Source organism: Hylaeus anthracinus, unplaced genomic scaffold, assembly GCF_026225885.1.
Source record: "Hylaeus anthracinus isolate JK02 unplaced genomic scaffold, UHH_iyHylAnth1.0_haploid 4, whole genome shotgun sequence".
In the NCBI taxonomy this organism is placed as follows: Eukaryota; Metazoa; Arthropoda; class Insecta; order Hymenoptera; family Colletidae; genus Hylaeus; species Hylaeus anthracinus.
The window spans coordinates 11,208,879-11,226,874 of record NW_026535289.1 but is presented as its reverse complement, the minus strand read 5'-3'; the positions used below and the strand labels follow the sequence as shown (position 1 = coordinate 11,226,874).

The window sequence follows — 17,996 nt, the reverse complement described above, 5'->3', positions numbered from 1 at the left end:
AAGCTTCTACTTGCGTGTGTCATTCATTGATAGGACTTCTTTACGTTGAATGTTATTCAGCTCTCTTTGCAAATCCCCTTAACTCAAGGCAACAAAAATGTTTAAGCGTCGATGCTGCGCTGATAAGTATACGTCGCCGACACCTTATTTGGATGTACGCTGCGATGTCCTTTATAAATCAAGCCTACTGTGTGTGTTTGCTTCCACGTGACCTTGACCAGGGACCGACACGGCGTCGTGTATCGGTCTCCAGCCTTGAACGGTTCAAAGTTCGCTAGGAGACAATAGCGTCAGCCGTTCTCCTTGAACGTTTCCCAAGGACGGCGAACCTTCGTCTCTAATGCTGCGGACTAACGGGAAACGAACACGATTCGAGGTGTCAACTACTTAACCTTGACTTCGACACGCTGCATCGACCCGAGGAACTTCGCTAATGGTCGATTTCGGTGTAGTATACAGGGTGTCCCGCGAAATGCAGTCCTAGAGGAAGGATAAAGATACTGAGAACATAGAAGAATGGTTGCGTTGGGTTGAAACTCAACTTTGTTTATTTTCACTCTGCTAAATATAGTTTTTACATTTTAGAAACGTTATAATTCTTGCTTGTAAAATTTGAATTTGTGCGGCATCGGTGGCTAGAATTTCTCTCGTCCATTTTCATTTGTCTTAATTGATGAATAGAGTCATTGAAAGAAAGATTTTTATATCGCGAGAAAATGAAGTTGAAAAATTGGCTAACGTGTCTGTCCATTACTCACCGCTTCTACTTGCGCTGGTGATTGTAAACATTGACGGTGATGCGGTATCATCTATTTTAACTGGTTCGATCTAGCTGGAAGATAGCAAGATCGACGGAAGATGGATAATGATGTAGAACCATGAGTGTTTACGAGTGCAAGTAGAAGTAGTGAGTAATGGACAGACGCGTTAGCCAAGTTGTGTTAAATCGTACTGCACGTAGACGAGTTTTCACGATCGATTTTCTCGAAAACCGAGCCTCGCACTAAACAATTTTATTATACAAAACCAAATTCATAGCTGATATTCTACGATATCGAGCCATATTTTCAAGAGGACAAGTTTTAATCGCGTTACTCGCAAGAATTGCTTGTGGGTAAAATACTTTCAAATCTCCTTGCTGGAAGCCTCGTTGAAAAAATATGAGGTCTCACCCACAAACCGGAAGGGGGTAGTTATCGACTCCTGAAACGAGACATTCGAACATCACTTTTTTGAACACCTGAACTACACATCTTCTTGATTGAACCGCAATTGACAAAACATGCAAACAACTCCTAGAAACCCAATTAACAAAATACTCGAACACTTCGTACAATTGAACGGCACCAGGTACCTGACCCGAGAACCGAGGCATTTAAATACCCGTTCGAGAAGACCCAAAATCCCATCATAACCGAAGAGTTAATCTCCCATGCCAAAGTGACGAAATCCTTATCCAAAGTGGCGCGTCCCTCCTCGCCAAACAGGGGTAATCGTGTGTATCCCGACGACAGGGGACCGTGAAATGTTCGCGTCGAGACTCGGGGCATTTTAATTCGAAACGGGGCTTGCGGTGATCCTCGTGACGCGGTCGCGGCGTTGTTATCGAAGCGAGGAACGAAATAAAGTAATGCGAACTGGCGCGGTTCGAGCGGAGATCGGAGCGGTGCGTTGTCGGGTCATTCGTGGGGCGATTTAATATAAATCGAGAAGACGAATGGCGCACGCGGCCTCCTTGACTCGCTCGCGCGCGTTGTGTGTATCCCTAGGCGTACATGTATTTAAACAGGCGTTTAACATAATTCATCTACTCTCGCGGCCTCTCTCTTTTCTTCTCCTCTTCCTGGCTCGTCGTTTCTTCCGTTTCACCAGTATCTTCCTCTGATCCTTCTCCTCGTCTCTCGCGTATCCTCCACCCCTTTCGAGCGAATCATCGACTTAGGAGTTCCTATAACGGCGATGGAACGACGATGCTCTTCGGTGCATAGGTCCCTCCAGCTGCCCGTCCCCGAACGGAATAGCATGCGCGGAACCGCACGCGTGCAGCGACGACGAGACGCGCTCATATAAATGCAAAGTGGCTTTGGGAATAAGCTGGAACGTCGCAAGTAAATTACGGAACGAGGGGTTGCGACTCGCTCGAGACAGGACCAACTCCGTCCACTTCCGTGGGGGTCTTGCGTGCCGGGAGTCGCGGCATCCTTGGCGCGTGGATGGATCAATGAATGGGTGTAACGATTCGTGGTACTCTTTGGGCACCAATTAGACGAATTCTGTATCAGATAATACGTGTGTCGTAGTTTGGTCTGTAGTTTAAATACACAACTTGTCGTGAAAATTGACTACCATTGTGCAATAAAAATATATTAATGTTAATACATAATTTATACAAATGAATTTTTCTGAAAACTAATTATATTCCTGGTAATCTAAATCTAATCTCACTTTACACTTTACACTTTTGCACTTTATCATACACTTTTACAAATTGTACGCTTCCATAAGTTTATCCTGTGTAATCGTTAATAAAGTTTGGCGTTTGTGCTTAAGTGCCAGTAATTAATCACTCTCAATTAGACAAGTCCTCCTTCTCGAAACGCGCATGTCGTCGTGAATTTGTTAACGAACAAGTATAAATCTCGTTAGAGCGCATGCCAATGCTGATAGGCGAGCCATAACGTATCCCCAGGTTGACACCTTCGCACAGGCTCGCGATACTAAAATCCATGAAGACGTTAACGTAATCAGAATTCGTCGAGTACGGCCTCCCCGCCGCCTCATGAAATATTAAACTGCGAAACAATTAGGGGGCTCGCGCATACGCGGTTTGATTGCCGTCCTCATCAGCATACGGGATCTTTTCTCAGAAAATGAGACGTCACCGGTCCTTACGAACGGCCTGCCAGCGAATTTCGCTGGCTGCTCGCGGTTCCAACGTTTCTTGCCAATTAAACTATCTCCTATCTCGTCCTGGTAATAACGAGGCTTGAATATTCAGCAGCATCTTCATTCGGAGGACTATCAAACGACAGTTCCCTTTATTTCCCCTTGGCTCGGGGTCGAGCACCACGACTGTTAAACGTCCGATTAATTGTCTTTGCTCCCTGGCAACGCTCGCGCGAACAACGGACGCTAATTTCGTTCGAGCAGAGCATATTTATTATAATTTACAGAGAATCGCGCAACGACTACCGATCACATCGCACGAACAGGTTCTCTCACGCGACCGAATCGGTTGAATTCACGAATCCTCCTCGATCGTGAATATTTTCGTCGTCGGTTTCCCGACGTTTACGGCGCGATATGCAACGCGCGCGATTAATTATTTATTTAATTTATAAATGGAGGGAGTCCCGGGGCGTAACTCGTGGCAAAGAATTCATTACAATTATCGTGGAGTTGGTCGTGCATCGCGGCGATTCGAGTGGGTCTCCAGCTGTTCGAGATGAACACTCGAAGTATTCTATTTGCAACAGCTGATTGGTAAGCTCTGGATATCTCTGCAAATTCTTCCAATCATTTCTAATCACTCAATAATTTTCAAAAGTTAAGACAGCTCCACTCTATGCGTAATCGCTATTTAAATCAGTCACTGTTCGGAATAAAACAGCACGTGTCGTAGTAATCTCGAAAGTGCATACCTAAGAATCCTCCAGCCCAGGAAGTGGCGTCATATTCTTCCAAGAATCGTCCACGCCTATCCGAACGATTACTACTTACTCTTGACTGCGTACGAAGGTGCCGAGGAGAATCCATTGGCACAATTTCTTGCCACAAATAGACGCGATCCGGTTCCACCTGTTACGCCATTTACTGTAACAACGACGTACCACCCGTCTAACGAGCAGCAAATAAACGTTGATCGCAACCGATGCTCGAGTTTGCCGTTCCGAGTCCACCGAGATCCCCTTTTACTCTCGAGGAAAATAGTTTCACGGTCGTAATCACGCAGCGATGCTGACGTGCAACTTACTTCGCGGATGTCTTTCCATCCTCGCCGCGTACAGCGCACCTTGTCATTACAGGTAAAAGCATGTCAAGCACGGCTGGTACGTTGGGAATATCGTAGAGGATCGAACCGAAGCGGAGCACGGCCGATGCTTTACAATCTGCGTAATTGACGACTCGTTCGTTATTATCGCCCTTGATACTTTTCGCCAAGTGCGCGAGTAAGAACCTAGACCTCGGTATGCTCGATCGTCCTGAAATTAAATATCGAACAGAGAGAAATAATAATGATGGATGCGAGATCTGTTATTAGAGGCGCAGTCGATCCTTTTAAGGAAAGTTTCGGGTGGTTGGAAAAATTGTGAGACTTCTTTTGTTTAGGTTCGATCGGCGTTTGACTTGGGATGCTTGGTGGAATTGTCGAGGGCAAGAAGACAGAAATTACGTAGAAGGCAGGGATCGTTTTGCGGTCCGGAATATTGTTGCTTTAGTGATTTCTTTTGGGAACGACTTATATAGTTATAACATTAGGTTGGTCAAAAAATTCGTTCGGATTTTAATGCACAAATGTAGTCAAGCTTACACTCGATTGTGTAAAATAATTAACACGAGACATTTAACCAGTGGATTTTTATATGCAACAACGCAAAATTTTCTTCTGTGTATTTACTCTGTAACATATCGTCCATTTTGTTCTGATTTCTATTTTTCTTTCCTTATCTTTTAGTCAAATTCATGATTCGACGTTCGCTACAAACCAAACGAACTTTTTCGCCAACTTAATAATGCCAAACTATTGTATTCAAACATTTCTCAACGCATACATAGCTGTACAATAAAATCCGTCTAAATTTGAAGAAATTCATCTCTGATACGAACTGGATCGAATAAATCGCAGCGTTCCAACCTGAAAAACACACCCATTCTGATCTAGCCAATTCGCGCCTTCCTTTTCCGGCCATTAAACACACGCAGAAGAAACGAACCTTCGCCAGGTGAGCATAACTGTTCCGAAATGGAGCTCGACTATTACTCGAAACACTCTAGAACCGTAGGAAGAAACGAGTGCCGCTATTCGCGACTCCGTGGCTGTTTTTAACTTGTCATCGTGCCGTGGAGCTTTGTTATTACGGGCAGAAGCTCGTAAAGCACGTGGGGCGCACAGAGCACGATACGACGCGGACCGAGGGCACATAATACAGGGCCCTACATAATTACCGCGTCGCTGGGAAGCTTTATAGCAGCGCACTTGCCGAGTATTAATTTTCTTTCGCGCCGCGCGCGGCCACGGCGCGAAGAAACAACCGGAAAGCGAGAGGCATGGGCGCAGAAGGTTAGAGGCAAACATATCGAGGAAGAGAGGCGAATAAACGAGGGAGGAACGAAGACGTACGGTGTAGCATGGCGAAATAACCGCAGTGACGTATTATCCTAGTGGAGATACGGTCGAAGATAAAGTTTAAATTTATTTTCATTTAATTTGTCTTTTTAGTTTGAATATAGATTTTGTTGTGCAACCGCGTCGTATAGAGTCGTTATATTCACGATAACAAAGCTGTAGAAGAAGGGTTTTCTTAGCTAGTAAGCACAACTTCAAGTTCTTTCGAAATTGCCTGGATGTTTCTTTTATAATTTACGAGCCATGTCTCAATGAAGCGAGATTAAATTAAATAATGTCTTCGATCAGTTTCTTTTCCATCGAATATGGCCCTTGAATTCCATTTTGTCTCGGGTCCCGCGAAGGTGAAACGCGCCACTGGATATCCGCGCTGCGTTCTCGCCGGAGCGATTTTATCGCTCCTCCGTATACCTTTTCTCCCTCCGAACGACTCGTTCGTCTCGCCGTCACCTCCTACTGCCTTTTCACCTTCTCTTACCACCTTCCCGCCGAACCACCACCGCCGCCATATTCTCGAATCGCGGTATTAATTATCGCCGCGAGAACGCCGCTGGACTTCCTAGTCTTTCATCGGCTCGTTCTCCCCTGTCAGAGACTTCTATCGTGCCAATTACCGCGGCGTTACGATGGGAATCTAGATTCGTCTCGCTAACGACCGATGCTACTATTCTTGCAAGCCGCAACAGAGAAAGGAGCGGGCTCTCGCTTCCGCGAGCAATACGTCTTTATTTGAGCGCTCGAGGTCGATTCTTATCTGCGAAAGTTCGGTAACCGTGGGACAAGGCTGGACCTTACTCGTTATTAACTTGTTTAACTACGGTTTCTTTTGAATAATACTTGACTATATTTTCACTTGAATAATCTGTGGTTTCCGTGGAGCGACAGCGTTGTTTGGTCAGCCAGAAAGGAGGCTTTTAATACTCCTACTTGTTATGAGCAGTGCACTAAGTTGCATATTTATTGTTCCAACTTTTTTAATCTTAAATGAATATAGAAGGTTTGCGAGTCATTTTTTTTGCTCAAATTTCAGATAAGACGTAATACAGCTTATCTAATATCAAGCTGACCCTTTGTCGACCCCAGTTCCTCTCACCTGCTTTTTAAACGAATTTAACAATAAATTTCTTCCTAGTGAAAAAGCCACAGGACTTCTGCTTAGATAGTTATCAATACGAAATCAGTCCACTGTGTGATCAGATAGGAAAGGAAGCACCTGCGTATCTAAGCTGGCTCGTACAAAGGTCGCTTAGAAACACCTGCTGGATCGATTCTCCATAGTCGTGTTTTAGCAGGGGCTACCGGTCAAACCGTCGCGCAATCGATATTTCCAAGCCTTATTTACTTCTCGATTATGACGCTTTATTATGATTCGGGACCGACGTTCGCGTACCCTTTAATGTATACTGTCCGTAAATAATGGCTCTTGTTACTTCCCTGCTATTTGCATCGCAACTGTTTTGCTGTTTCGAAGTCACTCCGGACTGGTAGTCGGGAGCGAGCAATTACTCGCTGGAAACAGGTCCAACCGCCGATCGCCTCGCGATGGACGTAAATTTAACTAACGAGAAGGAAGTCGCGTGGAACTTGTTAATTTAGTTAATCAGTCGCACGGCTCCGTGCAATTCCTCTATGTCGCGCGCACGCTTAGGCGAGGTTTATGCGTTCGCATATCTCTCGAGTTATTGCCAGTAAAGAGCGATCCGTCGATACACCGATTGAGACATCGATCTCGACGGGTGAACGCGCGTAAACTCTGCTCGCGTTTATGATTACTCGAGAGCTTTTATTCCCTCGGTTCCTGCTCCATTCGCGGTCTTCGATTACGTCGTGGAGCACTTTATTACAATAATTGCATATTGCATAGGGGTCCCAATTCTTGCCACCTTAAGCTTCTTTATGTAACTTCTCTCGATATTATCGGTACTATCGGCTCACCCAACGAAATTTACATTCTTTGATACCCACGTCCATCAAGAATAGTTTCTAAAATGTTCACTTTTCTTTCACCCTGACCAATCACTCCTAGTCTACATAGTCTGCAAAGTGCGTTTACTTCGACGAGTGATAAACGTATCGAACTTCTTGAATGTCCGCATTTTTCAGTTGTATATCACCATACCTGTTTAAGGACGAACTCTAACAATGAAGTCCTCGCCCACGTTCAATTTCCACGGAGCTCGCCACAAAAACAAGTCGATCCTTTCACGATTCAGCCATCGCCGTCGACGTCTGCCGTTCGACGATCGCGAATAAATCCTCACGATCGAGAAGCAGCAGGAAATTTCGCGCGAAGACGCGCGACGTGCCTCGATTCGAGGGAGGGGCCGGAGGGGTGAAGGGGTGGGCCCGAGGTGCAAACTTCGTCATTGTCAGGGAACTGACACTTCGGTGTACCGGAGCCTGGACCCACGCCATTAATAATCTTAGCCCGTACGAAGAAACAAAGAGGTGGAGCGGGAAGCGGGTACCGCGAGGGTTGGAGAAGAGGGCACAACTGCGTGTACCACGCACGACGTTCGTTCTCCACCGCGCTCGCGCGTCGCGTGTGTGCGTATACGTGTGCGCGGCATGCATCGAAGAGTGCGCTCGATGCGTCCAATAGGGCGGGACACGAGCATAAACAATTGCGCATCGGCCTCGCCCCTTCCCGATACGACGTAATAAAACGAGAGGTCTCTCTCGCTGGCCTCCTCCACCCTCTGCCCCTCGCACCGCCGCCCCGCCGCCCCTCGCGTCGCTATGATCTCGAGTTTACTCCTCGTCGGGGCCCCAGGGCCCGGGAATATCGAAACGAAGCGACGTCCACGCGATATTTCAGCGAGCCACGGGGGTCGACCGTGCTAACTACGCGGCCCCCCTCCGACCTCCTACGATTTCTGCTCCAAGGTCTCCGTCGCGGCCGAGAGATCGAAAGAACCGAGTCGGTCGATTTTTAGCATCGAGGTAAACGCTGCAATTACGCCTGAATACGCGCGCGCGCGACGGAATGTGATCGATCGAAGTCGTCGGTTCGGTTCCAGTCGAGAGAGACTGCTGAACGGGGCACACAAGAGTGGATCTCGCGATGTCTTCGAGAGGATTCACTTGTCGCGCGAACACTGCTGGGGTCTTGAAATGTGACTGAGTTTATTCTAGAACGGAAATGTAATATGTAACTTGACGATGACAAGTAACTCAGACCTAACCCCCGTGTTTGGACATATTGGAGTCCGTCCCCTGGTGTTGTCGGAGTAGACTTCACCAGGAATAACGTTAAAATAATCGTTCACTCGTGATCACAGACAATTATTCGAAACAAAGATCTACTTAAACACCGCTCCTGTCTTACACCCCCCGCTACACCGTGCCCCGCTATTTAATCCCGTCCGCGACAGTAGAAAGTAACCCCCATGTTTGGACTTATCCAGCGGTTAACCGCACCGAGCATTCCGCCTATTGTCCACCATGCTCCTCGAGTTATGTAACGAGTATTCCGCTCGAGCGAGGTGATAAATGGCGAAAAAGTGCACGGCCGCGATCAAGACACGCTTACGTAAGCAGAGCTTTGCGTGTCGTTGCTTATTTAGGAGATCGTTGGCGGGCCTCGGTGTACGGTCGGAGGCCCGGGCCGATTAATTTGAACCCGGACCAGAGCCTGACCTAAAATAGAGGTACGATTTTAATTGGAATAAGTTCTGCGGAGCGTGCAAAAACCGCCCGACTTCCAAGCTGGTCGAGACCGAGCGGCGTTCCTTGCCCCGCTTCGGGCAGTCGCGGGTATTCTGGACGACTGGTCCTCCGCGTCGGTTCTTGCGCTGGCGATTAAAGCGAATCGCGGGGGCCCTGTCGCTTCCTAATTTATTAGGCCGCGTTACCGAAGGGAACCGGCGAGGGCAACGCGCGGCGAATTAAATTCACAGCCGCGCCCCGGCACTGAAATTAGATTCGACGGAGATAAATACGAGAGGTGGACCGACGGATCCACGCGCTCTCTCTCTCTCTCTCTCTTTCTCTCTCTCTTTCTTTGGCAGGGGTGAATTGAGACGTCCGCGATGGCGGCGTCGAAAGAAGATCGTATCGATGATTAATGTCGTTTGCAGTGAGCACCACCGGCGAAAACGGCGCGATTACACCGTCTAAATGCTTAATTGACTCGACGAGTGCTCGGCGAGAGAAGAACAAACCGACGAGGAGCGTTGATGGAATTTTACGCGCAGGTAGAGGAAGAGATTAAGTTTAGATGGTGAACCGAATCCTCGCGATTGCGAGGGAGAGGGCGAGCTCTTGACTCTGGAAAGCATGTCGACTCTTGCCTTCACTCGTGCTTCACTTAGTGATAGCTGATGGACACGATATTCGAACATTAAGCGAGGCAGTGCTGTGACACAACAAGAAATTCATACAAAAGAAAATGTTGAACATGAAAATTTCATAGTCTCATACGGAGAATAGTATTATCCAAAGACTATCTTTATGAAATTACAAGTAGCCGCCATACCAAATTACTGTCGGATAAGAAAGCGAATTGAATCGCGGTCACGCTCCTCTAGAAGTTAGATTCGATGATGATAAATCCCAGAGATCGACGATGGACGCTCTCTCTGGTCAGAATGAATTGAGACATTTGCGATGGCGTCGAAAGAAGATCGTACGGATGATTAATGTCGCTCCCAGTAGGCACGGCTGGTAAAAACGCCGCAATTACAGCGTATGATACTTAATGGCTCGATAAGTGGTACCGCGGAACGGTACACATTGCAACCGAGGATTATACATGCAGGTCTCGGTACAGTTTCGCGTAATAACTGCAATTTCATCTTCGACGCATCGGTACCGAATCGGGGCCATCGACAAATCGAAACACACTCCAGGCGTTAGCTGAAGAATCGCCAGAAAGGACCTCGTGTACTCCCCCTTATTTTAACAGTGTAATAAAGGACGTTAAAAGATCCTTGTTGCAATGTGTAGAAAAGAAGCGAGGACATTTGGAAGTTGGAAAGGTGGGCGTAATTACAGACAAATGTTGGAGAAAACACCGAGTCCACGTGTATTTCTAATAACCTCTATCTCTAAAATGATCCAACGATAAAGGACGATAAAAACCCCTTGCTGCAACATGTAGAAACGAAGTGAGGATATTCGGAAGTTGGAAGAATGCGTGTAATTACACTCGTGATATAATGTAATTTGTATACAGTCAAATGTTGGAGTAAATATCAAGATTCACATACATCTTTAATTACCCCTATCTTTAAAATGATTTAAACGTCCTGTTCAACACATTCCACCACTACCATATCAACTCTAATCATGCATGGTTTCACTCGTAATACAAAGACGATACGTCCTCTTCTTCGGACCATTATCTCGCTCTTCTAACCGAGGCATACCAAGTCCACATATATCTCTAATTACCCCTATCTCTAAAATGATCTACACCCGACGACCAACCCACTCGAACACAGCCACGTCAACTCTACCATTCTATAACACAATAGGACGTTAAAATTGCAACAAGGCGAGTTCACCTTCCGCGGTAAGCGACAGTGAGCTCTCGATTGCTTCCCACCGACGAAAAGACTTTCCTCGAGGTGGATTAACAAACTGTATGAAAAGCCAAGAGGAGAGGGACACGGGTTGGGGGTAAAAACGATGATCGTACCTCTCCCGCGAGCCGGACAATAGCAGCGCCGCGAAGTGTAGCGGACAAACAAATAGCCAATTAAAATTCCGGTTGCACGGCGAACATACTTGTATCAGCTGCAGTACTACCAACCATTGTGCACCGGAGGCATGCGCGAGCCGGTGTCTGGATCGGTTGACTGGGCCCGGTACCAGAAGATCGGTTGCTTACGACCAACCTTCAAGGACTATCTCAGCGGCGAGCGCCGAGACTCGTTTGCACCGTTCGCTCAGCTGAATCTTGCCTCCAGAGAGACATCGTTATCGACCGATCGCGGCTTTATCGCGGGACGATTCGAACTCTCCCGCTGTCACGTTCCCTGCCCCGCGGTTAATTAAAAAAGCATAACCGAGCGAGCATTATTTCGGCTCCAATTAATCATACATTCCGTGCACAGGTGGCCGGTAGCGCTTATCTGTCTTCGTTTTGGAATTATCCTCTCGATACGCTAATAAGAGACCCGGCGAAGCGGAGATTCGCTTCTGGGTAATTTAATTTGGACATTAGCGAGTAATAGGCGCATGGGAAAAGGATGTTGCTACTTGGTGGTCATTTGTTAGGGGGATTAGGGTCACATAGACGGTGGTTGATCACCAGGCTGTTGGTAATCACTTTCTTGAAATTGCCGGTGGAATAATAGCCGATGCCACGTCTTGATGACTTAGAAGAAGATTGGCTCATATGTTAGTTGCATTTCTAATTACCGCGTTTGTGAGATCAAGGAGTATGAAAACATTGTTTGGCGAGAGATTTAATGGCGGAATTGTGATGGATTCAAAGTGCGAGGATTTCATCGTCTTTTGTAACTTTAGTTGCTTTGGATGATCATCGTTCGAGTTGGATGATGAGAAACTGCCAGATCAAAGTCTGGTGTCACGTATTAACCCTTTGCACTCTGCACCATCTTGTTGCAACGTGTGAAAACAGGAATCGCATTACATAAAATAGTCTAATTTTGGAAACGTGTCTTTGTTGGTATTATTAGAGTTGATTATAAATTCTTACAGCATCCTTGTCGTTAACAAAATTTGGTAGGCTTACGATGTCCCCTCATTGTTCAATTAGAAAAGTTTTGAGACTTGAAGATTAGTTACGCATGAATGTGCTTCTTCTGCACCCATTAAAACAAAACAAATGCAGCTCGACTAAAATTTAGAAAGTAACTCCCCTGCTTTAAGATCGAAATGCCCATCGGAGCGGACAATTTCAACGTGAAATCGCAAACAAAAATTCGAATTCCCCACGCACGAGCGGCGAAATCCGTCTACTCCGACAATTTATGGTTTCCCTCGCAAGTATTGGCGTTTGGTTAATTGGTAGATCGCGATAGTAAATCAAGCCTCGGTGTACTCGCGGCAGCGCGATAACAGTTAACGGGCTGGCTTTACGCGATCGGTATTGTTCCTTGACCCGGGCGACCGATAAAATCTCGGCGATGATTAATTAAAGCAGGAAATTAATTATCTAGGAGCGAGTCGTTCCGTTCCCACTTGCCGTGCTTCGCTATAAACGTCGGGGTTTAAATTGCTTCCTCGCCTCGGCGATGCTACGCTTGCTGAGGAATCGTTTAATTCATAGATACCGATTTCAACTAGTATTATGAATGATGATAAGTATCGTCGGGTCAGTAAAAACCGGGACGTATTATCCCATTGGAAAGTTCACCGCAGGGACTTCCTATCCGCAAGAAATTTTCGTGTTTCCCGAGGTGGGGGAGAGAAAGTTTATTATTATGTATGCCCCGAAGAGAGCCTTTTTGAAACATTCCATCGGAATGTACAAATTTAATCATTATTTAGCTAGAACGTGTAATCCGTAGTTCTTTGGACTGCTTATACATGAAATGAGTAATCAGTTCACCAGTCAGAGAAGTAAAATGAAAGAAACACCCTAGGAACTTCCATGTTCACTCTCAAATTGAATCGAACAAATAGTGGCATCCAGGGAAGAACTCTGGGATCGAGATCCCTTCGATATCGGCGTGGATCCCCGCCCGCGCGGTGAGAATGAACGATTACTAAATTACAACGCGCCCTTAGATACGATCGGCGAGCCATAATTGCAGGACTATTCATACATTATTGGCTCGTATATTATTTGACGCGATTCAATAACTCTGGCCAGGGACGGCCGATGTTATCTCTCCGTCGTTAAGCCGCATTCGCAATATCGATCGGGACTGATTAATGGCCGCATTTAAGCCCGCCATTTTTCCTGGTGATTATTAACGTTAAAATTGAATGTGTCCGGGGGAGTAGCGAGTAGCGCTGGCAGCGTGGACCCGGCGCGAAAAGAAGGCATCTCTTCGTCCGCGGGGATACAGATCCATCTTTCCAATGTGTGTTAAGCTACCGCGATAGCCCAACAACTGGGAACGCCTTGGAGCACAAACGACAGGTCTGATTTATCAGCGAGGGTCCAGGGTAAATGAAAAAGTTTCGCTACGAGGGTCTCTGGTCTGGTGAATCGAGTCAGTCCTAACGAACTGTCCAAGTCCTAAGTCCTCATACATTTCGATTAACAATAAAGGTAGTATTTCAAAAAGGATTTTTCCTCAAAAAGACACGGAGGATGCAGAAGGAGGGCTACGTGAGAATCGTTGCGAATACGCGATGGTTCCGCTATCGACGCACGAAAATAAATGTATTTTACGGGGCGATTCGCTGAACGTTTGCGTGGGTACGGGTCGGAATATATGAACAATCAGGCTCAATGTACCTGCGCTCCCGGGGCGACTACCTGCGGCTAATTTACAGCGAGCCGCGTGGATAACTTCCGTCGTTATTCCCCACCGTGCAATTTCCCGCGCGTTGTCCTCCCTCCGCGGCTCTTCCTCGTTTCTCGTAACGGAGAGTGTGATTAGCCTGAAATACCTGGCTCTCTTCGAAGCGATCAGCGGTGTTGCGTAGGTCGATCCGGATCTGCATGAGACCGAGCCGCAAACTTCCATCTGGCGTTCGTTTCAGGTGAACGCTAAGGGAACACCGACCACCGCGACCGTCGGAGTCGAGAGTCAATAAACGTCGTGGAAGGGGCTGAGAGTTCGAAGCTGGGGAACGTCTCAACTCGCGGCACCCAATTAGCGCCCTAAAAGGTTCGCGCCAGACTTAAATTCACCGATCGAATTGCCACGATGAAACCACCGACTTAACGAACTTACGATTTCAGGTATCCCGGAATGGACGAGGCGCAGGAGGCACCGGCGAAGAACGACACCGATGTTGAGACCGATTCTTGCGACGATGTAAATTGCCGAGTTTCCTTTTTTACTCTCCACAATGGAATGTCGTACGACGAGGATCGTAACCTTTGCCTAACTAGAGCGAACACCTGGGTCGGTACCGCGAGGTTCGCGTAATCCTGAGATGCACGTGTGGCTCGCGAAATGACGTAAATGAGACAGGATATTTTTTGTTAACTCCGAGGTCGTTACATTCGATTCAGAGAACCAAGTCAGATTTATAATAATACATATACATATTTTACAATTTCTATAAATCTCGTAAAAATTTATTTTTTATGTAAAAAGTTATTAGAATTATTCGAAAATATAATTTTGTTTCGAAAGATTTTATTTCGAGTAAAGATCAGCGGTCTAATAATAATTTACTCTCTACAATCCTCGTCGCACGGCAAAAGATGACCATTGTTCCACGCATTCCGACGCGGACTCTGCGCGTTTCAGGACGAAAAAATTCCGATCACGACCACCACGAAGAACGCGTTGATAACGACCCAGCTGGGCCACTGCGACGTCTATCCGCATCGCGTCAAAGTCTCGATCGTGGGCATAGGAAAGGTTGGAGTTGCCTGTGCCATCGCGATCCTGATGAGAGTTAGTACAGCCGCGGAGCCGAGGCGTGCAGATCGCAACGCTCGATCAACCGTTTGATTCTCCGTGATCTTTAGAGGTTGGCGAGCGAGGTCTGCCTGATCGACCACGACGCGAACAAGGCTTCCGCCGAGGCCGAAGACATTCAGCACGTAGGCGTTTTTTTGGGAAGCCCCCTAGTAACTGGCACGTCAGGTACTTCGTTATATCTCACTCTTGAGTCATTTTTAAGGCCGCCTGTTTTTTCGCGAAAGCGCTCAACGGCTCTCAAGTTTAATCCCTACCGTTTAATTCCTTCCCCGTGGATGGAGAACATTGCCGCCTTTGAGGATTTATCGAATTTGGTTTCTTTATAGTTTATGAATTATACAGGGTGTCCCATACCTGGTGGCGCAGGCGAGCAGGGGCTGAGTCTACTTGAAAATTGTTTTCATATGACGCTTTATTTTCGAAAAAAAAATAAATTTGAAAAATTGTCGAGTACGCGTGCTCTTGGACCAGTTTCAGTTCGACAGATTTTACTATCTCACTGTTCCGAGTAGGAGAATACTTCCGTGCTTCTTGCAATATTTATTACCCTGTATATTAAGCGATATTTAAAAGCGCAACTGTCAGTGGTCGATGTAGATCTATTATCTGGCTATGATGAATTGTGAGTCTGAGAGACGCAAAGATGCAAATTATACCGAATTACAAATAGTTTCATTGAAGTAGTGGAACTTCATAACATATATCTAGCTGATCGACTGACCCACATCCTCAGCAATAACAAGCTACAAGTGAATTACTTTTAAAAAGTGGTTTGAAATACACGAGACAAGTCAAATTTATTTGCTCAGGAGCTGCAGTGTTAAATTTTTCAAATCGAAAGCGTTTCTCGACTCCGTCCCCTCTATCAACGTCCGCAGCATCTCTGAACGGTCCATGCGATACGAAAATTGCGTTACGGTAAAAGTGTAGAGTCCAACCCGCAAGGATGCACCGCGGTGAGTCACGCCGAAAGCGCCTTCATCGCCGTAGCCTACTTACCATCGAAGAATCGGGGGCCCAGAAGCGTTCGTTCAAAGACAGCGAAGGTACTCCTTCCGCGTGTCGATGATCGAACGATAATCCAGCCCCGCGGCGGACCGAGTTCCAGCAATTTCAGATTGATACGTTCGGACTGATGAGCCTGGCGAGCATCAGCCGGTGATCATTCGGCTCGATCGACGGCCATTTTAGGCGGACGAGACGTCCCTTCGAGTTCCACGTCAGGGGACCTCTGTCAACGTGCAACGGGTCAGAAACAACGGTCGCATCCCCGAAAGGGGGAATGAGTTTCGGGTTAGGAGCGAGTTTCGAGATCCTTCTGGTCCTGTCCTTTAATCTCGGTCCTCATCTACATCGCCGCTTGCTTACACGCGGCTAGCGAGCGTTTCCCCGAGCTTTTCACGGCCCAGGCTCGTAAATTTCCTGCCACTCTTATTTATCTCGACCGTGATCGACTCCACGATACATTTTTTTTCGGTTTCTCTGACTTTCTCGGTGTCTACGTGTCTCGTTCTTCGTACGTGGCCGCCGGCATCGTGAAACGGTCGCTTGTAAAATTATATACACCTCGCTCGGGAATTCGGGAACAAAAGGCTGACCGGACGGTCCCTTTCGCGGCGGGGACGAAAATGTTGTCTCGAATCTCGCGCAGTTTCCGAACTTCTTGACAACGCCATTTGAGTTTTCTAATGATCCAAGAATCTTGAGCAGAAATTCGAAGCGCGGATGGGTTCGTTAGTTGTCGCACGAAATTTCCTCTAGATTCGTAGACAGCATCGCAGTATTAAAACACGACAATCCGTACACGATATTCTTGATATTATCTGTCGACTCACGAAGCCCACCATTTTTATCATTTACCCTTCTCAGAACTAGATCGTCGACCCCCTGATCTAAAGCAGAGATACATTTCATCGAATTCCATAATCCATACACCGGCTGTTACGTTTGCAACACTCGCGTCCGCGCAGCTCCGCGTAGCCCCCCTTTAATCTCGGTCCATCCGAGGTAGCAATTACTGGAACAAGTAGAACAGTCTCGACTTTTTACCAACTAATTTATCTCGAACATCATCTCCCCGCCACGAGGGAACGTATCTCGCGCGCAACGTGCTCGCGATGCACCGGTTACACGGCGTCTACGAAAGTGTTAACTGAAATTCGTGCTTTTTATTTTCCTGCCCAGGACCGGATTGTGTACTCTGCACGCCCTTATCTACGCATCTCTCGGGGGAAAAAGAGAGAATTCCGTTGCACGAAACGGCGGAAAAAGGTGTATTCCGCTGTTTTGTATTCAAGCAGCTTCCGACGACTTCATTACCGAACGAGATCTCTCGGCTCAAGGGTTTTCGAAAAGGACGGCTGATTCTTAACGATTTTTCCGAGTACACTTTCCCGTTAGAACGCCTTTCGACATCGACGATCGGCGAACGTTTCGTGGCGGAATTTCAGGAGCTTTCGACTTCTAAATTTTTTTATTCTTACTCACGATCACGAGACTATAGTAATAAATTTTAGTTCCTGAGATTTATCGAGTCTCTAAATTTCTTTTCACTCTGAAAACATTTTTCTATTTATTCGTTCATTTATTTGTTTGATATTTTCTTGGTAATAGAGATTAGCATGATGAAGGAATCAGCAGTGGTGATCATTAGCGCGTGCGAAATAGCGCCTGGCGAGACCCCAAACGTGAAGCACAATTACAAAATATTCAAGACGCTCATACCGAGCATAGCAAAGTTCGCGTGCAAATCAGTCCTACTTGTTGTGACTCAGCCGACCGACGTGATGTCCTACATCACTTGGAAACTGTCAGGATTTCCTTCGAATCGCGTTCTTGGAACAGGCACCATGCTCGATTGCGCCAGGTTCCAGGATTTGGTTAGCAGGAGACTCAACATGGCGCGAAGCTCTGTCAACTGCATGACTATTGGTGCTCAAGGAGACATGTCTGGTATTGTATATTATTTTAGATTAAAGCAAGTAACAGTATGTAAATAACGACGATCGGTGAATTCTTGAGAGACTGCAGAAATTATTTTGTTTGAAGTAAATGGAAATTCTGACACAAGACTGATTCAATAATACATGAACTGATAAAATAGTACTCGAGACTGATTAAATAAT

General features: G+C 46.6%; 1 protein-coding gene across 1 annotated transcript in view; it reads left to right on the top strand.

Moving 5' to 3' along the window:
* Positions 1-17,996, top strand: part of LOC128894980 (L-lactate dehydrogenase-like) — a 206,235-nt gene that overhangs the window by 187,049 nt on the left and 1,190 nt on the right. Inside the window, exons 3-7 of the mRNA XM_054157135.1 lie at positions 13,976-14,103; positions 14,178-14,253; positions 14,695-14,844; positions 14,919-15,036; positions 17,485-17,823. Of these exons, the coding sequence (XP_054013110.1) occupies positions 14,188-14,253; positions 14,695-14,844; positions 14,919-15,036; positions 17,485-17,823 (673 nt within the window). The 5' untranslated portion in view covers positions 13,976-14,103; positions 14,178-14,187. The remainder of the gene's footprint in view (positions 1-13,975; positions 14,104-14,177; positions 14,254-14,694; positions 14,845-14,918; positions 15,037-17,484; positions 17,824-17,996) is intronic.